Below are 27,040 nucleotides of genomic sequence, written 5' to 3'. Positions count from 1 at the left end.
CCCTTTCCAGTTCATTTTAGTTCACTGATTCCTCAAATGTGTTTTCATTTACACTGTATATTTTCTGGTTCTAGAAAGTTATGTTATTTTCCCAAGAGCTCTCCTATTTTATCCTATTATTGTGTGTTTCCTTTATTATTATTCCAAAATTATGTAAAACTTTGGTTTCTATCTTCAGAACTCTGTATACTGTCTCTTCATTAAGTTTTTGTTTTTCAGATATTTCACAATGGTATATTTAAAGAAATTAATAATTCTATCAGATATATTATTTGATAACATATATATCTCTTATCAGAAATATTTACTTCTTAAAAGCCTTACAAAGTATTTTTATTTTTCATTAATATCTGAGTTTTTCCACATAATACCCAAGGCCAGGGTTGAGTGCCAGGTTAACGAATGTACCATTCTAAATGTACTGTGTTTTTAACCTGCACATGTCTATTCCAAACTTTTCTGTTTCTTTGCTTTTTTTCACCCTCCTCTTTATGATCAGAATTTTCTCTACCACATTTCATTTTGTCTCTCATATTATTGGCACTATCAGTCTTCTGGTCTAATACTACAATAACACTTTTTCATGTTTAGCTTTATATCCTATTAACTTTGTCTTGGACTAAGCTTCTTAGCATATTTGATCCTATTCCTTAATATCAACTTACATCTTGGCTTTTGATTTTATTACTTCCAGCTCAGTCATTGCATCAAGCACTTTTAATTCTGCCCTTTCTTAATTTGTTATCTTAGCCAATAACAGTATCACCAACTAACTCTATACTCTTTCCTGGAATTCACCATATTTAAATTCATCTCTTCAACAATATGGCCCCTGGAAGGCAAGTATCCTAAGCAGAATTCTGACTGCTCTTGAGTTGGCATCTTCCATTTTTAACACATAAAAATCTTACTATAGTTTAAGACATGAATCAAGAGCTGTATCTTTCATAAAGCCTGTTGCAGTACAGTGCTGTTAATACAGATGTGATGAATCTTTATTATGTTTTATAACTCATTTATGCCAATTACTATGCCCTGCCCAATATTATGCTTGATTACATATATCTTATATAAAGTATTAAAATATAATATCAGAGAGAACAGATATTATTTTATTTTCCTTATATCCCTCATAATTTCTGGTTCAAAACTTGTACTGATTTGTTTACGGATCCTTATTAGATAATAATTGTGCAAACTTATAAAGTAACTAGTCAAGAATATGTAGGCATATGTTAATTAACAACAACAAAAATATTCACTGATTTCTTATGTGTGTTAAGATGTAAGTGTAAGAATAGGACATTTTCTGGTAATTAAACCTTTCGAGACTCATTGAAGATTATTCTACTATAAGCATGTCTGAAGTTTTGTTTTGCCTTAAGCAAAACCCTATCTATAAGACAGACACATAAGTGTTTCATTGATTATGTTTTTAAATGAACCTCAGTTGTGACAAGTAAAACATTCAAAGTTAACTTGGCTAATAGTAAAAGTTATCTGATATTTTTAAGAATTGCTCCCATGGAAAGTATAAAATCAATATCAGAAAAAAACGAAAACAAATTTCATGGTTATTAAGTTACACAACAATCAAATGTGAGGAAAAATCACAGTTTGATGTATTCTCCAAAGGCCTAGATCTATATTTTTACAATAATTAAGAATATGCCTTTGAATAAATATAAAAAGTTACTTCCAACCTATGTTCAGAAACACCTTGTTTGATCCTCAGTAACTAAATAACCCTTTATGTGTCTTTAAATTTGAAATGATCAACTTATTAAATAACTCCGTAAGTAATCCTTTTCAGTCTCTTCGTTCATATACCATGTCCTATGCCTCCAACTGAGACTCATTATAAAATTATATTTTGAATTAGTTTCACAGCTTCAAGAAAGGCTACTCCTTGAACTTCCTTTGTGTTTATATTTTAAATTTTAAAAAAAAGGAGGAAGAAACCCCAGGGTCTAACTGTTTTCATATTATCTTTTTGTCTTTCTCTTCACTTGGTTGACAGAGTTTGACTGTGGTTTATGAATGTAATCTCCATGTACCCAATAGAGATTATCTGGGCTAGATTTTTCTCAGAAGACTCCCTATAGGAATCCAATAAAATTAAAATTCTAAACTTGAACCTAATTTCAAACCCACTTGTTGATTAATTTGCATTTAATTTCTCTCCTTCCAGTTCTCTAAATATTGGATAGCATGAATGCTAAGGTTTTAAAAACAGACTCTCTGGTATAATTTCTTGATTAAAAAGTTTATTTAAAGCAGAAAAAATGAATCAAGATGTTTATATAACTCTCACTACCTTCTTTTGCATTATGGTAAAAATATGATAAGAATTAGAGGGTAATTAGGCTTTAAAAAAAAATATTCAGGCTATTGAAGCTTCAATCATATTTACTGCCACCTGTGAAATTTCTAAATGGAAATAAAAGCACAAGTCATCTTCGTGTGCCATAAAAGTGCATAAGGTCCCAAATTATTAACAATACATTCATGCTTTGTCTTATATTAAAGGAAATGTAAGATATATGTAATTGTAATATGTAATTTCTTTCCTTTCCTTTGAACCAGAACAAGACATTTACTTGAATGCTATTACAGTGACTTTTTTTTTTTTTTTTTGCTTTCATCTAGAAAAAGTAAGTTGATTTTCACAGGATTAATTTTAAAATTAGAACCCAACATGCACTGTGCTTATGGAGGAAAAGCCACTGCAGAATTCAAGGGGGGATAGCCATTTGGGAAAAAGAAGATACCAGAGCATACATCCATTCCAAAATCGGAAGATATTTTGCTACTTTCCACTTTTTAAATTTTTGTTTGTTTTGGATTGGACTGGGTCTTCATCACTGCATGGGCTTTCTCTAGCTGTGGTGATTGCGGAGAATCACCTTTTAATTGCGATGTGTGGGACTCCTCCTGTTGCAGAACATGGGGTTTAGGGTGCACAGACTTCAGAAGTTGTGGCTCATGGACCCGGTAGTTGTTGCTCCTGGAATCTAGAGAACAAGCATAATAGTCCTGGTTCAGGGCGCTTAACTCCTCTGCTCCGTGGCATATAGAATCTTCCAGAATCAGAAATTGAACCCATGCCTCCTGCACTAGCTGGCGGACTCTTTACCACTGAGTTTCCAGGGAAGACTCCACCCTCCATCCAAATTTGTAAGGATATTAAAATTCTTTCCTTAGAAGGTCTGTATTGTGGGACGGATATTTCTATGACTGAACTGCTTATTCTTTATTCTTCTCGAGCATTATAGTAAAGGGAACAATGGGAGCTTTGAAGGCAAAATTCATCAATAGTCTCAGCAACAGGTATTCTCATCAGTACCTAGAGAGTGAATGAGTCCATGTACTGTTGGGAGAGTTAGAGAGATTGGTCTGTGGCATAACTTTACAGAATAAATATCCAAATGACTACCTCAAGAGTTTGGGTGGATATTAGTAATCATGTTTATATCAAGGTCAAATAATAAATAAACCAGGAGTCTGAGAAACTTGTGGCAATTCCTTCCAACACTAATTTATAAATAAGGAATTGTTAAAGATATAAGAGATTCTCCTATTAGATATCTACAGAATAAAATAGTGAATTAATAAAAGGTTTTTTTTTTAAGTATGTTGAGATAAAAACGAGTTAATAAGACTTTAGAATACAAGATAATAAATATACAATCATATTTGGTTCCTTTTTGTTTTTTTTTCTAATTAGTTTTCTTGCTGTTTTTCTTCTTACCTTAGGAAGAAACTGCTGCACAGCTATGTTTAGGAGTAGGAGAAAAACAAACATCTTTTCAGCCTTATAGATTTGGTAGGCAGAACATTGATCTAAGTTTGTCTCAGATGAAAAATTTCAACTTTTAACTGAAAGTTATTGCTTTGAAAGGGGCAGCTCTCCAGATTGAGGCCCTTAATATCCTTGCTGTGGAGTCACACGTGTGGAGTTGCCGTGTTATCTCATGCCTCGTGCTATGTCGCTGGCCTGTGACTCCTGCGGTCTGGCCCTTCCTCTTTCTCAGCCTTATCCCAGAGTAACTCGAGACTGGAACCACCTTTTAAATGATCTCCTTTGGTTGCCTGAACAGCAGGGAGGATTTTTATTCTTTTGCAGCAAGACTCAATCATTTCTAGGTTCCAATTAGAGAAAGCCTAGGGGTCCTTTTTATTAAGATGAAACACAAATTGCATCAAGACTTGCTAAATCACTTAATATTGTTATGGTGATATTAAGTAGCTTGAGCATTTTAAATACTAATTCGAATATGTGTAGGCTATTTTTAATTGACGCATAAACTCTAACCTCCATTTTGCTAAAATTTCATTTTATGGTGCTAACATTTTTTTTGCCAGCTTGAAGATTTATGATACAGAGTATGATCGAGAATCCTGCAGTGTTCGGTGTCAGCAGTAACTTATACTGCTAGAATCTCCTGTAAATATTTCTCCAGGTGTTTGTTCATTATTTCCTAAAAGAGAGAATTATCTTTTTTAGAAGAAAATTTTTAAATAGTAACAATGAATACTTTTTTCTAGATCTTTATTTTATACACTAATTTAAAATATATATCTAAATTTAATTACATATTTACAGGCTTATATGTTTAAGATGTGACTTCAAGCTTACAAACACTAACAGAGAAAAAATTATGACAGTTTGGATTTGAGGAATATAATTTATTTGTGGAAATGCATAGGTATGTGTGTACAATTATGAATGTGTGTAAAAATTCCAACTTATACATTAAGAAAATATTGCTTCTTAATATAAAATACTTCTGTTGAGCAGTATTTTAAATATTAATTTTCTAAAGCTCAAATTATCCTTAATATAGCTGTTATTTTAATGTTGGTCTTATGTGGCTTTGTAGAAAAGACACAGTTTCTAACAATTTGTTATGTGCAGTTAGTCATAATTTTATTGTGCCAGCTTTTTTCTTCAAAGAATGCTAAGGATAAGAATGGTTCAAGATTATCCCATCCATTAGTTTTAAAATAAGAATTAGTAAACTAAAATAGCAACAATAAAATGTGGGATATATGAAGAAAGTTGAGAAGTATTAAGGTTTGACTTTTATTAAAGACACTATCAGAATAAGTTGTCTATATAACTGGATGATGATATAAACTAGTGTATTATTCTAACGTTTTTGGAGAACAAGTTTTTACTAAAAAACTAAGTGATTTTTCATCACATTGCTGATTTGCTTATTTTGATACAATTTACAATATTTATTAATTGCTTCACAACTTTTGTCTTTTTGTGAAAGTTTGCAGAAAAAAATATATTCTTCATCCTAGAAAAGTATTAGGGTCATAGGCACCAGACCTATGTTCTATTGATAAATATATTCGCCAACAACAAAACATAAGTTCACTTTTCACCAAAATAAACAAATAATTAAAGCTCTTTTGAAAATAATTTCCAATGGTAAGATAAAATCATGTTTAAAGTTGGAAATTTTGACATAGAAGAATTAGGAAAATATTCATCATGTTAGAATACAAGGGGTGGTGGTTTGAATGCATCTCTAATGTTCTATATTAATATCTGCATTACATTTTTTAAAAACCTTATCCTTATGAGGAGTATAGAAACTACGTAAAGCAACTAGGATAACTACCACTATCAAACACAGTGATAGATACTAATAACTATTCCTATTACTAGTAATTACATAAGATTGAAATCTCTGAAGACAGAATTCATGGTTCATTTAGCCTTTCTTCCCTAAAAGCAGGTTTTGAGAATTCTTTGTAAGTATTTGATTAATGGAGAACTGCCCATTTCTATGAGCTCAGGTTTTTTTAGATTCCCCACATAAATGAAGTCATATTGAAGTAGTTATCTTTCTCTGTCTGACTTTTTCACTTAGCATAGTGCCCTCAAGTTTCATCCATGTTGTTACAAGTGTCAGGATTTCTTTCTTTATGAATGACTGAATAATATTCCATTACATTTGTAATGTATTTTCTTTCTTTCTGTAACTACTTAGGTATCTTTTATTCTGCACTTAGGGGCCTCCCTGTCCTCTGTAATTTCTTTATTCATTCATTTGTCAGTGGATAGTTAGGTTGGGTCTGTGACTTGGTGATTGTGAATAGTGCTAAAATGAATATGAGTACAGATACCTCTTTAAAATGGTGATATCCTTTGGATATATACCATAAAGTAGAATCACTGGATCATATGGTAGTTCTATCTTTAATTTTTTGATGAATCTCCTGTGTTGCTTAGTCGCTAAGTGTGGTCTATCTTCTTTTGCGACCCCATGGACTGTAGCCCACCAGGCTCCTCTGTACCTGGGATTTCCCAGGCAAGAATACTGGAGTGGTTTGCCACTTCCTTCTCCAGGAGATCTTTTTGACCCAGGGACTGAACCCACATCTCCTGTATTGGCAGGCAGATTCTTTACCACTGAACCACCAGGGAAACCCTTGAGGAATCACCTTACTATTTTTTATGGTGGCTGTACCAACTTATATTCCCACTAATGATGTAAGAGGATTTCCTTTCCCCATATCCTCTCAACAGTTATTATTTCTTGTCTTTATGAAGATAGCCATTCTAGTAGATGTAAGTGTTATCTCATTCAGGCTTTGATTTTCATTTCCCTGGTTATTAATGATGATGCACATTTCTTCATGTACCTGTTGTCCATTTGTATGTTTTCTTTGGAAAAATATCTTCTGATTCTCTATTTTTAATCAGGTCATTTTTTGCTATTGACTTGTGTAAGTTATTTCTTTATTCTGGATATTTACTCTTTATCTTATTTACCTACATGTAATATTTGCAAATAACTTCCTTCATTCCATAGGTTGCCTTTTCATTTTTTAACTGGTTTCTTTTGCTATGCTGAAGTTTTTTAATTTAAAGTGTTCCCATATGTTTATTTATTTTTTTTTGTTGCCCTTGCTTTTGGTGTTAAATACAAAAAAATTATCCCCAAGGTCAATGTCAAGGACCTTCTTTCCTGTTTTAGGTTTCCAGTTTTACATTCAAGTGCTTAACACATTTTGAGTTGACTTTTATGTTGTAAAACAGAGGTCCAGTTTTATTCTTTTGCCTGTGGCTATTCAGCTTTTCCAGCCCCATTTACTGAAGAGACTGCCCTTTTTGCATAGTATATTCCTGCTTCCTTTGTAAAAAATTAAATGACCGTATATGTGTCACTTTATTTTTGAACTTTCTATTTCATTGATCTATGGGTCTGTATTTTTGCCAGTATCATACTGTTTTAATTACTATATCTTTGAAATATCATTTGAAATCAGGAAGTGTGAAACCTCCAGCTTTTTCACTCTGTCTCAAGATTACTTGCCTATTTGGGACCTTTTGTTGTTCCATACACATTTTAGGATTGTTTGTCCTTTTTATATGAAAAGTTGCCATTAGAATTTTGATAAAGATTGCATTAAGTTTGCAGATTGCTTAGGGTATTATGGACTTTTAATATTAATTCTTTCAATCTATGAGCACAGATTAATTTTCCATTTATTTGTCCTCTTCAGTTTCTTTCATTAATGTCTATAGTTTTCAGTGTACAGATCTTTCACTTTCTTTGTCAGGTTTTTTTGCTAAGTATTTTATTCTTTTTGATGCAATCGTAAAATAGGTTATTTTCTTAATTTCTGTTTCTGATGTTTCATTGATTGTGTTTATAAATTTAATTGATTTTTGTATATTAATTTTGTATCTTGTAATTTTAAATTCATTTATTAGTTTTAGCAATTCTTTCAGTGAAATTTTTAGAGTTTCCTATGTTTAGTTGCTAAGTCATGTCTAACTCTTTGTGACCCCATGGACTATATAGCCCACCAGGCTCCTCTGTCCATGGGATTCTCCAGGCAAGAATACTGGAGTGGGTTGCATTTCCTTCTCCAATATATGTTCTCATGTCATCTGCAAATGAAGACAGTTTTACTTCTTCATTTCCAACTTGGTTGTCTTTTATTTATTTTTCTGCTTAAGTGCTCTGGCTAGGAATCCCAGTACAATGTTGAATAAAAGTGACTGGAGGCAGGGGTGGGGGTAGGGGAAATGGGTGAAGATGGTCAAAAGGTACAAAATTCCAATTATAAGACAAGTTATGAGGATATAATGTATAGTATGCTGACTGTAATGAATAATATTTGATCATAAAAGGTATTAAGAGAGTAGATCTTAGAAGTTCTCATCAAAAGAAAAAAATTATAACTATGTAAGGTGATGCATATTAAGTAAATTTATTGTGGCAATCATGTTGCAACATTTATATACATATATCAAATCATTATTCTGTGCACTTTAAATTAGTTTAATGTTATGTGTCAATTATACCTCAATAAAACTAAGGGGAATAAAAAGAGAAATTTCAGGAAAAACAAGCCTCTAGGGAGATGAAAAAACAGGAAAGGTAAGAGGGAGAAGTTTCAGGTGGTTTCAGGCAAAGTTGTGCCATTATGGCGCCCCAAATGCAAAGGTATAATTCCAGGTACTTCTTTTGAAGGCTGCTCCAATAGCCCAGAAACAGTCTTCCAGAAGCCAATAGGCATGAACAATTTAGCCACAGAATCTGGTCCCAGGACCTGTTGTCTATTGGTAACTACTATAATGACTCTACTAATTAGTTCCTTAATACATGTCTCCTTCATTAGGGAGAAAAAAATTAAATTATAATTGCTATACCTCCAAATCTTCTGAGTGAGTGTATTATGGTTCTTTTGGTATCTTACAGAAGTTAGCAGGGCTTCCCTGGTGGCTCGGATGGTAAGGAATCTGCCTTCAATGTGGGAGACCTGGGTTCGATCCCTGGGTTGGGAAGATTCCCCTGCAGAAGAGCATGGGAAGCCACTCCAGTGTTCTTGCCTGGAGAATCCCCATGCACAGGGGAGCCTGCCAGGTTACAGTCCATGGGGTCACAGAGAGGCAACGTGACTGAGAGACTAAGCACAGCACAGCACAGAAATTAGCAAGCACACTGCTATCCACAAAGTGGGTGTTAAATAAAAATTGGTTGGTTTATTTGAGTCACACAATATGTAACATTTTGTGTATACATATACATATTTTTCTTTTTTTTTTTGTCTATATGCATGTTTAAATCCAATAGGCCAGAACCTGTTTTGTGGACAAAGGATGGTGGAGAATTACCAGATCCTGACCGAATGGTTGTGAGTGGTAGGGAGCTAAACATTCTTTTCCTCAACAAAACGGATAATGGTACATACCGATGTGAAGCCACAAATACAATTGGCCAAAGCAGTGCAGAGTACGTTCTCATTGTACATGGTGAGTACCTTTTTGACATTATTATACATGTAAGAATGAATGACCTGAAAAGCTGCTAAAATTTATCAAAATCTTTAGGATAATAAACAAATTTAAACATTTTCATTTTCTTTCAGAAGAACTTCTCATAAGTATGAATATCTCCAAAATTCACAATTAATATGTTTCAAATCAAAATAATAACATAAAATTAAAGCATATATTAGGAAATAAAAACTGTTTTGTAAATGATTTATTAATTGCAAATACACTATATTATTTGATGGTGACTAGTAAATCATATTAGTGGTTTTCTTTATGCTTTACAAATAAATGCTTTTAATAATAAATCAGAATCATGAAAACTTTCCTTAATTTTGATAGAATTATCATAAAAGTATATTTATTAGTATATTATTAGTAGTTTTACAAAGAATGATAGTATATCATCGACATACAGCAAAGACAGAGATGTACAGTACTAATGATAACTGAGCTAATTTCTTATGCATAATAATTTAGAACACCCACAAAAATTTTTTTTCTCCTCTCACTAGTCACATACTTTGAGTAAATATAGCAAAATGGCAGACATGCCAGTTCCCAAGATTAGAGAGAATTTCTATTTTCTGTAAACTCCAAAAGTCAGGACAAATGAAGATGAACTTTTTGAAACTGGTAAATATCACAATAAATGAAATTAGTCATATTTCTTTATTTCAAGACTTCTCAGAGTTTATTTACAGGGTACAATGTGAATCTCAAAGAGAAAAAAAGCATTATAGAATGTAAGATTTTTCTCATATATTTCACCAAGAAAACATTTTCTAAGACTAATATATTCTACATAATATTACAGTATTTGAATGAGTATTGTGTAAAATCTATACAAAGCTGTAATAAATCTAGTGGATCTTAGAAGTTACAGAGTACATTATTTGAAATGTTACTCATGAATCTAAGTATAAAATAACTGTAAGAAACGTGGATTAATTCTATAAGTTTCCAAAAAAAGGAATTTGGGAGGTGTCTAATTCTTTGTAAAGTGATTTAATTTTAGGGGAAAAATAACCCCATTTGTTTTTCCAAAGATACTTATGCTGTTATGATACAGGCCAAAATAACATATTAAATCAATTTACAAAGCTTTCTTATTTTCAAATTGCGTTAGTGTCTCCCATTTCTCAGTTCTTAGCAACAATTTGCTCTTGAAGGTAAACAATGGCTTGTTCTGAATAGACTTTCCACATATAAACATCTTGAAAACAGTAGAACTGAGAGAGTAATTTATGGTATCTCATGAATTGTGCACATTTCAGTCTTGGGGAAAGATCAGCTTGATCAAGTTAGACTGATAAATTGAAATTAAATGTGGTAACCCCCTGCCAGGCTCACTACTAGAGAGAATATAACAACCTTGAGTGTGTCAAGAAGATAAGTTAGATCCTTAGAGCAGGATCCAGGAGTCACTTACAGTTCATGCTGATCTGGATGTTTAGATGCTACAGTCATGGAAGTGAAGTCCGATTCACCTTCAACTTTAAGTGTTTATCTCACCAAACAATTTTTGGGAAACTGGAGGCATGTTGCATAGCATGTCACATTGTGTCGAAAGCAATATGACATAAAAATATAGACAATTAGAAGGGAAATGACAGAAGAAATAATATACTTTGATGAAAAATATGTCATTCCTTTTTTTAAGTAATTCAAGTGGGGGAAAATTCATGTTTTCTCAGTGTTTGCAAGCTAGCCAACAGTATGACTTCCGAAAGAGCCAAGCCACCTTTAGGTAGTTGGCAGTTGACATATTTCTAATAAATATTTCTCTGAGCACTTTGTAAGAAGTCATTTTTGGCTTTGCTTTTTGAACTACAGTTCATGAAAAGCACCCCATAGATTAGTGCTATTCACGCTGTGAGATAAATGCTGTGAAGTTCAACACTGGTTTACCTAGGATTATTGACACATGTAATGCAAGGCTCAATGAAACAGTGAAACCATAATACACTGTGTTTTAAAAGGGCTCCAATTGGGTTCATTACAAAATAAAGTTTTGTTGTTTTTTTCCTCTCCTTTGCACACAGGGTATAATGTTTCATTAGTCACTGGTTGTATAAATATAAAACACTACTCGCTTCTATTAATGGTTTGGCTGTTTCAAAACCAGACTAAATAGTGAAATTTGAGTGGCATTTCGATCTATAATGAATGCTGTATGCATTTCGGAATGGAGTGATAAGTGATCGCTTGTGAGAACTTTACCCTTTTATCTTTTACACCAAGTTTGATTTTGCATTAGCTGTGATAATTTAATATAACTCTAGCACAGAAGGGCCTTTCATGAGCTGAGACCATCTTTGACTCTACCACAGTTACCTAAGTTCTATTGATTCTTAACTTGATGGAGGTCGGAGCACTTTGCTGTGAAATCATCTGCTATCTAGATGCCATCCTAATAGGTTTTATTCTTTGGGTGTCAGTGCAAGAGCATTATTTAAATGTTTGCACATTTAATTGTTAACAGCAGTGACATTTTGTGCCAGTAACACTGGAGGGTCCCCACCCCTCTCACTCCTTATAATGACCCCTTTGGAAATTAAAGCATTAGAACTACAGACAGTAATTTGAAACTACCAGTCTGAATCTCATTCTCAGTGAAAGGCCTAACAAAATTCAGTATACAAATACCTGTGAGATAAAACATTACACTTTTGAAACATTTGTACTGCAGAGATCCCATTAGGAAAAAAAGAGCATTTTTCATTAACAAGCTCAGCAGTGGAAACATTAATCTGTTAAATTGCTGGTCATTGTTATACTATTAATTCCTGTGAACCACAATAGTTTTGTGTTTTCTGCTTCTATGTAAAAATATTGAAGTTAGTCTCATATTATTATTGTTATCATACTACTTATTTCTTTTGAATGGTTAATTACTCCCATATTAATGGTCCCACATTAATGGTATGTTGTTCTATTGCTGTTCTTGCTACTTGAAGAACTCAGATCAACAGAAATATTCCTTCATTAACCAAATACATATATAGCATTTATCCACCAAGTGCAAATTCACTATAGGAGCAAAAGTGAACAGCACTCAACGACTTTAAACATGGAAAATAAGCATTCAAGTAAGTATAGTACAAAAATCAAAGAGCTCTAGGAGGATGAATATACCATAGTGTAAATGTCAGGGTTTGTGACAACATGGTCCAAGTGTCCGGAATAAAAAAAAAAAAAAGTAACATGGTACTCCTGGATTATTCATAAACAAATTGCATACATCATAAATAGAAGTGTCCACCAGTGCCAGGTACATAGATATAATAAATCAGAGTTTTACTATTATAACATTACTAGTGGAACCAGAAATCAAATTGCCAACATCCACTGGATCATAGAAAAAGCAAGAGAATTACAGAAAAACATCTACTTCTGCTTTGTTGATTACGCCAAAGCCTTTGAGTGTGTAGATCACAACAAACTGTGTGTGGAAAATTCTTCAAGAGATGGGGATACCAGACCACCTTACCTGCCTCCTGAGAAATCTGTATGCAGGTCAAGATGCAGCAGTTAGAACCAGACATGGAACAACATACTGGTTCCAAATCGGGAAAGGAATACATCAAGGCTGTATATTGTCACCTTGTTTATTTAACTTATATGCAGAGTACATCATGAGAAATACCAGGCTGATTGAAGCCCAGACTGGAATCAAGATTGCCAGGAGGAATATAAATAACCTCAGATATGCAAATGACACCACCCTTATGGCAGAACGTGAAGAAGAACTAAAGAGCCTCTTGATGAAAGTGAAAGAGGAGAGTGAAAGAGGAGTGTGGCTTAAAACTCAACATTCAGAAAACTAAGATCATGCCATCTTGTCCCATCACTTCATGGCAAATAGATGGGGAAATCATGGAAACAATGACCAAATTTATTTTGGGGGGGCTCCAAAATCCCTGCAGATGGTGACTGCAGCCATGAAATTAAAAGACACTTGCTTCTTCGAAGAAAAGCTATGACCAACCTAGCTTATTAAAATGCAAAGACATTACTTTGCTGATAAAGGTCCATCTAGTCAAGGCTATGGTTTTTCCAGTAGTCATGTCTGGATATGAGACTTGGACTATAAAGAAAGCTGAGCACTGAAGAATCGATGCTTTTGAACCGTGGTGTTGGAGAAGACTCTTGAGAGTCCCTTGGACTGCAAGGAGATCTAACCAGTCCATCCTAAATGAAATCAGTCCTGAATATTCGTTAGAAGAACTGATGCTGAAGCTGAAACTCCAATCATTTGGCCACTTGATGCGAGGACCTGACTCATTGGAAAAGACCCTAATGCTGGGAAAGCTTGAAGGCAGGAGGAGAAGGGGATAGCAGAGGATGAGATGGTTGGATGGCATCACCGACTCGATGGACATGAGTTTGAGTAAGCTCCAGGAGTTGCTGATGGATGGGGAGCCTGGCGTGCTGCAGTCCATGGGGTTGCAAAGAGTCAGACAGGAATGAGCAACTGAACTGATTGCCTGACCAAGTAGTCTTATGGTACCAAAGGCAATCTCAATCCAATCCTCTGGTATAAAATTTACCCAAGAGTTGTATAGTTTACCATCCATTATCTTCCTTGAGTGGTACCCAGAGCATAAGTTAAATTATCTCTATTAAAGAATGAGGAAATTCTATATTTTTATTAACTAAGCAATAGAGAAGATCATAAAAATACCAACACTACAGCAAACTGGTAATATAAAGAGAGCAGACTGCAAGTTATAATTACTCTTATTCCTCTGATGCAACATCAAATTCAGAAAGTATAGATAAAATATTCTCTCCCCAAAGAGAGACTATCCAAGACCTGCATCTTTTTGTATAGATACAGAGATCATAGAAGATACCTATTCATCACATAAAGAACGGCTGCAGAGAATTGCAGTTGATCTGATACCAGTCTTATTTTGTGTTTGGGAGCAATTTAAATTCTTGTATTTATTTGTCATCCACTGATTAAAAAATATTCTTTTGGAAGTGTCAGAAATATGCAGTACCTGGAACAGTTTGAAAGAATATCTACGGAGAGTGAAAAACACAAATGACCACATCCTTCCAAGTCCTAAACTTCTTCCTCCTTAACTATTCCAGTGCCTTTGACCTCCTTTCACATTCATGCTAGAGAAATGCACAACCAACATCTTAGAATACAAATGGAAGATGGACAGAGATGCTGGAACTCTTTTACTATCATTTCTAGTCTCAAAACCCTTCCCAGAATTCAGAAGAAATACAGTAATATAAGTAGGAAAAAAAAATGAGTAACTTATTTCTTCTTCTACCTGTAACTGCACTAACTCCAGCAGGCCCACACTGGAGAGGGGAGTAACAGGGATTCCAGTTTGAGTTTCAGTGGAGAACTCACTCCACCTGGGACCCAACTCAATGCTGTCTCATACAGTCATGGCAGGGTTGAGATGCACTATTCCAGAATGTTTTTCATGATATTTCCCATCTGTCTTTGAATTTACTTTTCACATTACCATAGTCACCCTTATATGAAATTTAAAACTATTTTGCCATTGTTTTTATTCCATCGATTCATTGTTTATTGACTTATATAAATAAGCTTTTATAACACTTCATTACTTCTTCATTATCTTAACTCTCGCTATTCTTATTTTGAGTAAAATTGCCCTCCTTTCACCTTTCCACATTTTTAGTTTTCTCTATATGTACGTATTTTGCTTTTTCTAGCAAATTTCATCTTTGTCACAAGTAAAACTCTCCATAACTAGTATTATTATCATAGTAGAAAGTGAAATAGTGTAAAAAGCTTGTTTATGTAATCTCAAGTTGCTGACTTTGTATCCCTAAAACATCACTCGACAGTTACAGTTTGTTTTATATATTTGTTCATGTATCTATTGAAATAAATACTGGTGAAAAATGTGATATTGATTTTTGTTTGTTTCCAGGATAATTTACCTCAGAATAACAAATATATAGAATAAAGTCTATCACATTTTATGGTTAGCAAGTAAGAATAATTATAACAAAGTGTTTCAAGTTTTTAATTTTTAGAGTAAGAGAGAATATTACTGCTAGAAATATCTATGTGTTTTGGTTTAGTGAAAGGCATCAAGCTATTAATATGCCTTCGCAACTTTAAAAAATCAATGCAACTGCTATTTTCCTTTCACTCTGCTTTTATTGTTAATAATAAATGTCAGAAATGCAGAGAGACAGAAAGTTGTACACCAAGATATTGCAGATTTTTGCATCAAGGCAAACCTTGAAGCTGTGTTGTTTATTTAGATATGTTTCTTTCAGAGACTATAGGTAAATGCAAGTTCACTTCTCATTTTAGGTGTTAATTCTTCCTTTCAGTCAGTTTGCTTATCATGGGAGAGAGACAAATTGAGTTGTGGAGTGTAGCCTTTATCTCACTTTAACAAACATTTCCAAGCCATCTGTTATCTCCTTCAAATATTAAAAAAAAAAAAAAATGTGCAACGTATATATTCAATTGCTTAAGAGTTATTAGTGCCTGATCCTAAAGTTAGCAAAATAAATAATACATATAGAGATGCATGCAGTACTAATTATGAAACAGATTAGGACTACTATAAAGTAATATCTGAAATTTATTTTTAAATTTGTCTTACTCTAGAACTGAGCAAGTATGCATACTTTCCTAGTCTTATGCTTCACATATTCCTGCTATGATTATCAATGTTTTGAGAGCTAATAAGAACTCTCATCAATTAAAATTAAAATGCACCTCAGTTCTTCATAGTAAATATGTAGCTAGACTAAAAAGTCGGCAGTCATACCTACATTTACTGATATAATTACAAAATAATACAAAACATTTAGAAACATTGAGAATCTGCATAAATTTTTTTTTTAAAAACTTAACTGTGCTGTTAGGAAAGGTGATACAGATCAGAAAGAAAGTAAGACAGTGAATCTTTGAGCTCAGATGAGTGGGTGGGGAGCAGGAAAGGGAAGACTGGATTATGGACAGATGTACAGCCTAGCAAACATTCTAAAGGGATTCAGCTAAAATCTGTTTCCTCATATGGAAACAGACCTGCCAGTTGGTAAATTAATTCTGTGTGCTCGTAACGAGCATTTTCCTTTGGAGAAGTTTTCTTTAGAAGCATCGATGGAAAAATATACACTGTAGGAAGCAAAGGGTAGAAAAAGACATCCATATGGAACAACAAACAGTTCACTAATGGAAGAGCGCTATGGTTGCCGCTCTCATCTTCAGTTGAGAGTTTCCAGACAGTAAACTAGTCGGATGACTCTTAAAACAGTACCTTCCTTAATCGCTGAGATAAAGCATAGCATCTCTGGGCATGAAAAAGCGGGGAGAGCTGTGATGCCTGTGGGAAAGGCGTACCTCTGACTGGATGAATATGCTGTTGAACTCTACAGAGAGAAATGGAATGGGATCAAATAGTGGAGGCAGGGGCACTGCTTTCATTATAAAGCTTTTTGAAAGGTGGATTTGTGCAAGCGTACTCAACATGGAGCTGAAGCTAAATTCCACCTCTTTAAGATGAACATAAAGTGAATCAAGTTTCACTTTTCAAGATAAAAATTCATTCAGAGATACCACTCTGCAGTATCAATAAATGTGTCTATGGTACCTAGATGGGTCACTGACTAAACTGTCCATGAGGAAAACCCTCATTCCTGTCTGAAGGGATGAAAGACTTCACTACCCAACAAATGCAGCATTTAAAATATTTTCTCTTGCACTCTTTATATATGATCTTTTCTGTCTATTGCAGTAAGGTAAGCAGAACAGAAGGATTATACATGTGGTATTTAGGCTTTCTAGATTTTTTTATGTGCAAAAAAGCCTAGATTATAGCTTTATAAAATATATAGAACTCTTCTCCCTGAGTATATATGCATTCATTCATTAGCAAATTTCAAGCAGTATTCAATAGTCCATGGGGGACATTTTTGGCATTCCTTTTTAGAAGCAATGGCATTTTAAACTAGAGGAAGCTATTACATAAAATCTGCTTTGTAGCTTCTTACAAAAATGTAGTTTTGACAAATATTATAACAACAGATCATGTACTTATTACAGAATCTAAAAATTATCCTGTAATTTTCTCTGCCTCTCTTTCCAATTCATCAGCATATCCTGCTAACACTATTTCCTGACCATCTTCTTAGTATGTCTCCTTTCCACCATCCTCTCTCACCTAGACTATTGAAACATTGCTAATGGATTCCTTGCTTCCCCTTCTCCAGTCTCATTCCCACATGGATGCAATATATAAATATTTTATATGCATAGTCTTCAGTCTTACCCTGTTTAAATTTTGCCAAAAGCATTTCATCACACTTAGTATAAAACCCAAACATTATAGCTTATCAGTCCCTGATACTTCTTATTGCTGTCCAGTCACTAAGTCATATCTGACTCTTTGTGACCCCATGGACTGCAGCACACCATGCTACCCTGTCCTTCACTGTGTCCAGGAGCTTGCTCAAATTCATGTCCATTGAGTTGATGATGCTGTGTAACCATCTCATCCTTTGCAGTTTCCTTCTCCTTATCCTTCCTATCATCAGGATATTTTCCAATGAGTCAGCTCTTTTCATCAGGTGGCAAAAGTATTGGGGTTTCAGCTTCAGCATCAGTCCTTTCAATGAATATTCAGGGTTGATTTCCTTTAGAATTGACTGATTTGATCTCCTTGCTGTCCAAGGGACTCTCAAGAATCTTCCCCAGCACCACATTCAAAAGCATCAGTTCTTCAGTGCTCAGCCTTCTTTATGGTCCAACTCTCACATCCATACACGACTGTTGGAAAAACCATATCTTTGATTAGATGGACCTTTGCTGGCAAAGTGATATCTCTGATTTTTAATAACTGTCAAGGTTTTTCATAGCTTTCCTTCCAAGAAGAAAGAGTCTTTTAATTTCATCACTGCAGTCACCATCTGCAGTGATTTTGAAGCTGAAGAAAATAAAATCTGTCACTGCTTCCACTTTTTCCCCTTCTATTTGCCATAAAATGATGGGACCACTTGCCATGGACCAGTTGCCATGATCTTGGATTTTTGAATGTTGAGTTTCAGGCCAGTTTTTTCACTCTCTTCTTTCACCTTTATCAGGAGTCTCTTTAGTTCCTCTTTACTTTCTGCCTTAAGAGTGGTATCATCTGAATATCTGAGGTTCTTGATATTTCTTCCGGCAATCTTGATTCCAGCTGCCCTCAATCTTTCCCAGCATCAGGGTCTTTTCAGATGAGTTAGTTCTTCCCATTAGGTGGTTAAAGTATTGGAGTTTCAACTTCAATATCAGTCTTTCCAATGAACACCCAGGACTGATTTCCTTTAGGATGAACTGGTTGGATCTCCTTCCAGTCCAAGGGTCTCTCAAGAGTCTTCTCTAACACCACAGTTCAAAAGCATCAATTCTTTAATGCTCAGCTTTTTTTATAGTCTAACTCTCACATACATACATGACCACTGGAAAAACTATAGCCTTGACTAGACGGACCTTTGTTGACAAAGTAATGTCTCTGCTTTTTAATAAGCCGCCTACGTTGGTCATAACTTTTCTTCCAAGGAGTAAGCGTCCTTTAATTTCATGGCTGCAAACACCATCTGCAGTGATTTTGGAGCCCAGAAAAACAAAGTCAGCCACTGTTTCCACTGTTTTCCCATCTATTTGCCATGAAGTGATGGGACCGGATGCCATGATCTTAGTTTTCTGAATGTTGAGCTTTAAGCCAACTTTTTCACTCTCCTCTTTCACTTTCATCCAGAGGCTCTTTAGTTCTTCTTCACTTTCTGCCATAAGGGTGGTGTCATCTGCATATCTGAGGTTATTAATATTTCTCCTGGCAACCTTGATTCCAGCTTGTGCCTCTTCCAGGCCAGCATTTCTCATGATGTATTCTGCATTTAAGTTAAATAAGCAGGGTTACAATATACGGTCTTGACATACTCCTTTTCTTATTTAGAACCAGTCTGTTGTTCCAGGTCCAGTTCTAACTGTTGCTTCCTGACCTGCATACAGGTTTCTCAAGAGGCAGGTCAGATGGTATGGTATTCCCATCTCTTTCAGAATTTTCCACAGTTTATTGTGATCCACACAGTCAAAGGCTTTGGCATAGTCAATAAAGCAGAAATAGACATTTTTCTTGAACTCTCTTGCTTCTTCAATAATCCAGCGGATATTGCCAATTCAATCTCTGGTTCCTCTGCCTTTGCTAAATCCAGCTTGAACATCTGGAAGTTCACGGTTCACGTGTTGCTGAAGCCTGGCTTGGAGAATTTTGAGCACTGCTTTGCTAGCATGTGAGATGAGTGCAATTGTGTGATAGTTTGAGCATTCTTTGGCATTACCTTTCTTCGAGATTGGAATGAAAACTGACCTTTTCCAGTCCTGTGGCCACTGCTGAGTTTTCCAACTCATTCATTTTATTACCTGTAAACATTGATCAGACAACAAACATGTATATGAAAATTAGAATTCACCAAAATTAATGCTGTGTAATAAACTCCAATTTCATGACAGCATTTTTCAACTTATACAAGTTGGTAACATAGTAGAGTAGCACAGTTTAGTTATTCCCTCAGGATATTTGGTTCAGGATTCAGAACCCATGGTTATTCTTTCATGGAATCTGTGTATTAAATAGGAAGACGAATCAAGATAAAATTAGAAATGTTTCTACATGGTGAGAAATATATGTAGTAACATATGGGTGTGTGTGTTTGTTAGTCACTCAGTCTGACTCTTTATGATCCCATGGACTGTGGTCTGCCAGTCTCCTCTGTCCATGGGATTCCACAGGCAAGAATACTGGTGTGGGTTGTCATTTCCTTCTCCAAGGGATCTTCCTGACCCAGGGATCAAACCTGGGTCTCCATTACAGGCAGATTCTTTGCCATCTGAGCTAACAGAGGTTCAGCTCTCTGTATATATATATTTATAAACACATGCATATATAATATATATAGCTTAGTATGAGTTACAGAAATACTTTTCATAATAGCAAATAAACATTTCAAAAACAGGAACAAGCAGAGAAAGTTTGAGACATCTTAGTCATAAGCATGATATATTTAAATATGAGAGTCTTGATATGAAAAGTGATTTTTATCTCTTGAAAGTTCACTTATATTAGCATTTCTTAGTATTCCATTCATGTTATCATTAATTTTTTAAAGCCCACATAACATTATCTTGAAGTTGGTAGAGATATGATTTATGATATGAAGCATTATATAAGTTTACTTCCTTGCATTTTAAAATCTGTGCCATCTTTAGATTTCGAATGAATCTCCTAAAGTCATACAAAATTTTTTCACAGCTACAAAATTTCCTGAGTGAAGATGTTTGCTTTTAGGAAATCAGCTGTTACTCATCACTAATAAAGAAACTTGGTCCAAAATGATTTATATAAAAGACCAGATCTGAACTGTGTTTTTTGGATGAATAAGCATAGGTGCAAAGGGATTAAATTATAGGCAAAATGTCTCTATTATTTTATCACAGAACCTAAATGAAAAGTCAAAATATTTTGATTTTTCAAGCACTACTTTTTTACTACATCACACCACTCCTTTTTGTATATTTATATTTAAGTCTTTTCTTCTAATGGGAAGCATTGGAAATACTTAATACTTAAAAAGTATTTGATCAAATCATCTGATTTACTTTTTGGTAAAGTAATTTTCTTTGAGAGGGAAATGGCAACCCACTCCAGTATTCTTGTCTGAAAGATCCCATGGACAAAGAGCCTGGGAGCAACAGTTCATGGGGCCACAAAGAGCTGGACACAACTCAGCAACTGAGCACAAAGTACTTTTAGGAAAGAACTCCCATTACGGAAATAGGTGGGCCTAAATAATATAGAATCATACATTTCAAAGGAATTTTCCCCCATTTTAAATTTCTCTTTCCTTTGTCAGCTTGAAATATAAAAGAGTATTTTTAAAGAAAAAAGCATACATTTTTTTTCAATAACAGACAGATTATTCATCAACTTTTCTTGTAATTACATAAGACTGTTGGTTGCCACCTACAGTTTAAAATTGCAGTAGTTTTCATTTATCAAGAACAGCCTTTTTTTTTTTTTTTTTTAATTGTATAAGGATTTCATTCAGTATGTGAAGCCAGTTGAAGCTATCAGAGGAATGAAAAGGGATGCATTCAAATCTAATTTTGAAAGGGTTCCTTTTTATGAAGCAGATGAGGTTACCATATGGCTCTGGAGGAGGAGGCAAGCTCTGGCTTGTTGAGGCCTTGTCAACCTGGAGATTGTCATTTAAGTAAAAGCCTTGGTGCTGTTATTCATTCTTATGCTATAATCCAAATAGGCTGTTACAAGTAGCTGAACATAATGGGAACAGATAAATGTCCTCTGCACAGGCAAAAAAAGCAAATACAGTAAACTTTTCCTTTTACAGTTGCTTCCAATGAAACTGTAATTATCAATAAAGTTAAAGATGCCTTATTATTTTTAAAATTAGGGAATGTGAGTCATTTCTATCAGAAAGCTACTTCTTACATTAATATGTTGAATTCTGGTTAACAATATTCCACTAATAGTCTTTCATATCTCCAATAATACACCTTAATTTAGATTCACTGTTGATTATCTGGGGACAACCTAGGGGAGTTAGTGACAGAAAGTGGAAAGGAAGTAGACACATGAGTCCAGACTAAATGGTAACAGTTTTTCTCCCTATTGAATACTGGTCTTTGGAGAGGAACCAAGCAGCTTGGGCTTCTGGGACTCTTTAGACTCAATTTTGCTTCGAAAATCCAATCTGAATGGGCCAGAATGCCATTTTTAAAAAGAGAAACTGCCACAAAACAAAACAGGTTGACAAGTTAGAAATTATTGTACACTGCACTTGTAGAGAACAGAATATACCTTTAACCTGAAAAGCTCGTTATTGGAAAAAAGGTGCTGTAATACTCTGGAGTTTATTGTATACAGTGCTTGTTGGAAGTGATTTCATTTTGACAAGGTTATACAGGATCTGTTGTGCTCTAATAAGCTCCAGTAACAAAACATAGTTGCGTTTTTTGAATTCCTTCATTAGGATGTGAAAAAGGGCTCTTTTTCTATTATTTTGAATTGAGTGTGATGATTTAGAGCTCTGACACTTTTAAAAACATTCAAAAATTACATTTGGAATGTAATATTCTTCAGTATGCTGCATTTAAATTTTTAGACTGGATGATTCTTAGCAGAAATTCCTAAAAATTACTTCATGAATGGTAAAAGGAGGAGGAAGGATAATTTTTTGCAGAGATCAACCATGTATAAGGTGCAATTACTGATCCATGTCTTTAAAATTGATGCCATTTCCTATGTACTGATAACATTGCTATTACCACCAAAAGATGCATTATTTATAAATTATCAGTCAAACTCAAAGCCTAGAGCTGAGTACCCTAAGGAGGCACAAGGGTACCGTGGATTTGATACCTATTTCCTCTGTTATCTTATCATCTTTCATATTCTTGAAAAAAAAAAACCCTAGTAATGCATTAATTGCCAAGTAAATGTGATAGCTTCCCAGATTTCAACCACTAATTTCATGAAGAGCTATGGTATGTATTCTGTTTATTGCGAACTTTATTATTAAGAGAATAGTTAAGTATATTAGTGACTATGTTAATTAAAAAGAATTTAAAAATTTTACCTTAATGCTACTCATGTATTTTGATAGATATTCTCCACTGAAGGAAAGATAGAGAGAGCAATATAGCTAGTGAGAGGCACATAACTCTGGGTGGGATCACAATAGGGTGGTCATGAATGTAAACAACATTGTTATGGCAATACATCAGGTTTCTCTGTCCATGGGATTTTCCAGGCAAGAATACTGGAGTGGGTTGCCATGCCCTGCTCCAAGGGATCTTCCCAACCCAGGGATCGAACCCAGGTCTCCCTCATTGCAGGCAGATTCTTTACCACTTGAGCCACCAGGGAAGCCCTTAATTTTATGGTAGAGGGGTATAGGTAACAAAATTCAGGAACACTAGATAAACTCAGAAAGCACGAAAAGTGTTCAGAAAAAGAAAATCAGTTGGGGTTTAGTTGATCAAGGAAGTCTTTACGGAGCAGGTAGGAATAAGACTGAAAGTTGAGGGTAGCATTTTACTAGGCACATCAAAAAAGGGGAGGCTACTTTAAGATGAGATTGGGTGATACCGATGGGTTGGATCAGAGTAAATTTTTACCAAGGTAAAGTTATATTTTTAAAAGCAAGAACATGCTGATTTCTAAAGATTGAGCTTACAGTTTATTAGAAACATAGGTCCATAAATATATGTGTCATGGTAATATGGAAAATAAGCATGTGTAGAGGTGAATGTGAAGTGCTTGAAAGCACATTGAGGGAAGGAATTAAACACGAAACAGAAAACTAATGTGAAACAGAATGTATCTCCGAAAACATGCAACAAGGAGAACAGAAAGAGCTGAGTCTAAAACTTGGGGAAATCACTTGTGTCAGGGCAGATGTCTTGTGTTCCAGTCTTTGGCTTTTATGTTTAAGCTAACTGGTGTTGTAAGAAATAAAGAAAAGAATCCAGTACATGCACTGAAGACCTCTAGCCCCTGTTGTTCCAGAAAACTTTAACAGTGAGGCAACTCAAGTGGGCATAGTTTGGAGCTCAGATGAGAGCCATAGAGGTTAAGCAGGTGACATGATGGACTGATGAACTGTCATAGCAAAGTTTAGCCATGGTCCCTGGGAACACAGATTTTGGTTTCCTGATTCAATAGCTTTGTTGTATGAGTAGAATTGTGTTTCTGCAAGTGAATAGGTTCTTATAGAAGTAACCCACAGTATTTATACTGCATTAATTTGTACTCAACATTCACTCACATGAATAACTTTTGCAGCCTACTCAGATTTTGTCTTCATAATATACAATTGCACAATTGACTAGATTTGGGGTTTTAGCTGACATTATTGAAACAATCCTGAATTTTCCTTATATGTTAGGGTAACACTTTATATATGTTACAAGATGAAAATTGTAATTTATTTTAACTTACTGCTTATGTGTAGGTAAAACTATAGGCAAATATTTGCATGCTTGGACCTTTATTTTTCTCAGCTCCCCATCAGTATAAATTCCCAAATTTTTTCTTTAAAGGAAATTCCTGATTTTATTATGGCTACTATAGTTTTCTAAAATAATAACATTTTATTAATAAATAATAAATAATGAATCTTGGACCTCTATGAATTCATTTAAATATCTTATTTAAACCAAAAAACTATTTAGCAAGTTTTACCCATGTTGGTATATAGTAGGAGAAGGCAATGGCAACCCATTCCAGTACTCTTGTCTGGAGAATCCCATGGACGGAGGAGCCTAGTAGGCTGCAATCCATGGGGTCGCCAAAGTCAGACACGACTGAACGACTTCACCTTCACTTTTCACTTTCATGCACTGGAGAAGGAAATGGCAACCCACTCCAGTGTTCTTGCCTGGAGAATCCCAGGGACGGGGGAGCCTGGTGCGCTGCCGTCTGTGGGGTTGCACAGAGTCGGACACAACTGAAGTGACTTAGCAGCAGCAGCAGCATGTGACATGAGTAGCTCCCTAAAATTTAATCTGCTAGGAAAGGATTTAAACACATGATCACAATTTTAGAGAAATCGGTGTTACACATTTGTATATATTGTGATAACAATTTTTAACAACTTGAAGATACTATTGTTTCACATTCAAATTTCTTACTAACTAGAAGATGTTTTGTTGTTTATGATTTTTGAAGAGCTTTATTGAAATTTCTCTTTTTGGTTTTAAATTTTATCTATATACTAATTTCTCTGATCAGATCTAAACTAAAATAAGCAAAATCTTAATTATTTTCACTTTGCTTATTTCTGAAAATACCTTTTTTCATACACTACATTTTTTTATCAGTTTTTAGCTTCATCATTTATATGTTAATTTCTAGAAAATATATAATACAGTAAATTTGTAAATTATAAATGCTGAACTTCTTAACTTAGCCACTTTTTTTTTTCAGGCAAATTCAACAATATTTAATTAGATTAAGGTGCTCTCCAAGGAAAATGACAATGAAAAATTTGAACCAGTTTTTATATTGTAGAAAACAGAGATGAAATATCATGTAGTTAATTGGTTGCTCTATTAGATAGCTGCCATTTCTGAATGTTAATATCCACAAATTATATACCATTGATTTTTTTCTGTTTTTCATTTATAGCTATTTTTGTATCCATTTAAATACCCTTTAATCATAGGATGTGAATCTGTAAGGAAAAATCTTCTAAATTGATGTCATATTTAGCAGATTACTTATAATATTAATATGACTGTAGATTATGTGGCTTTATGAACAGAATTAATAAATTGATGTTGAACCAGGATTAAGTTACTTTTATTATATATGTGCACATTTTTCATTCTTCTGCATATAAATCAGTGTATTTTTTTCCTACACATTGTATTTTATTCAACAAGGAGAGAGAAAAAATGAATGTGTTGTAAAAAAGGAGAAAATGATCTGCATTTTATATCCTGTGCTATATTTGATTGAGTATGCTTTATGTTAACAGCATAATGGTTTTAAAATATGCAAGATTCTAGATACCTCAAAAATAAGGTAAATGACTATTACTTGTGTTTCCAATATTGCATTTCCTTATGGAAATATAGCTTCACTCTCATTATCAATGTTTAAATAAAAGGCCAAAACCTTTAAAATAATTGCTGAATGATGCCAAATGTTGGTGCTTACTTCTAAGGGTAAAAACTAGAGAGGTAGATGTTAGGACTTAGTAAGACAGCTCAGAATTTTACTAATTTCTGCTTTGACAAGAGTTACAGTCAGGCAGGTAAAATAAATCATCTTGAGATGGAAATGTTAGAGAAATTTGTCTCTCCAGTATACTTATATATTTAAGAAAATTATCTCCATAATATGGCATGTGTATGTGTAATTTTCAAGGCAAGGAAACTATCTCAAAATCTTCCCATCCATTAAGTGGGGATAGTAATAGATAACTCACAATTTTGCTGTGATCATTTACCGCTGATCACAATGAGTTACTCAGTGGTCTTTCCTAGCCTTTCACCCTTTCTTGGAAAGTCTCAAATCAGGTGAAAATGGAGGGAGTTCCTAAGGAGATGCGGAGTGCGTGAATCTCAGGTCAGGCTCACACAGCTTTCAGAGTAGCAGAATATGTACACAAAGACTCAGTTTGTTTTGTTGTTTATTGTTGTGGTTGCTTAGTCACTAAGTCTTGTCAGACTCTTTGCGGCCCCATGGACTATAACTCACCAGGCACCTCTGTCTGGAATTTTCCAGGGGAGAATTGTGGAGTGGATTGCCATTTTCTTCTCCAGGGGATCTTTTTGACCCAGGAATCAAACCTGCATCTCCTGCATTGGCAGGTGGATTCTTTACACTGAGTCACCAGGGAAGTCTTCATTTTGTTAGCAAGGATATTTACTGAAAGAAGTTTCAGGTTGTAGTCTTGAAAATGTATGCTTCAGGAAATAAAAAGTTTCTGTATGTAGGAAGGACAGAGAAATTTTTGTGATCAGTGGCAATGAAATCAGTTCAGTTCAATCACTCAGTCGTGTCTGACTCTTTGTGACCCCATGAACCACAGCACACCAGGCCTCCCTGTCCATCACCAACTCCCGGAGTCAACACAAACCCATCTCCACTGAGTCAGTGATGCCATCCAACCATCTCATCCCCTGTCGTCCCCTTCTCCTCC

The 27,040-nt window shown here is 34.6% G+C and overlaps 1 protein-coding gene across 3 annotated transcripts in view; it reads left to right on the top strand.

Moving 5' to 3' along the window:
• CADM2 (cell adhesion molecule 2) overlaps positions 1-27,040 on the top strand; it is a 1,205,421-nt gene that overhangs the window by 1,091,272 nt on the left and 87,109 nt on the right. For all 3 annotated transcript variants that reach the window (XM_070455054.1, XM_070455053.1, XM_070455055.1), the window contains one exon: positions 9,108-9,286. In XM_070455054.1, coding sequence (XP_070311155.1) covers positions 9,108-9,286 — 179 coding nt within the window. The remainder of the gene's footprint in view (positions 1-9,107; positions 9,287-27,040) is intronic.

Source organism: Odocoileus virginianus, chromosome 25, assembly GCF_023699985.2.
Source record: "Odocoileus virginianus isolate 20LAN1187 ecotype Illinois chromosome 25, Ovbor_1.2, whole genome shotgun sequence".
Lineage (NCBI taxonomy): Eukaryota > Metazoa > Chordata > Mammalia > Artiodactyla > Cervidae > Odocoileus > Odocoileus virginianus.
This window is presented reverse-complemented; position numbering and strand designations above follow the sequence as displayed.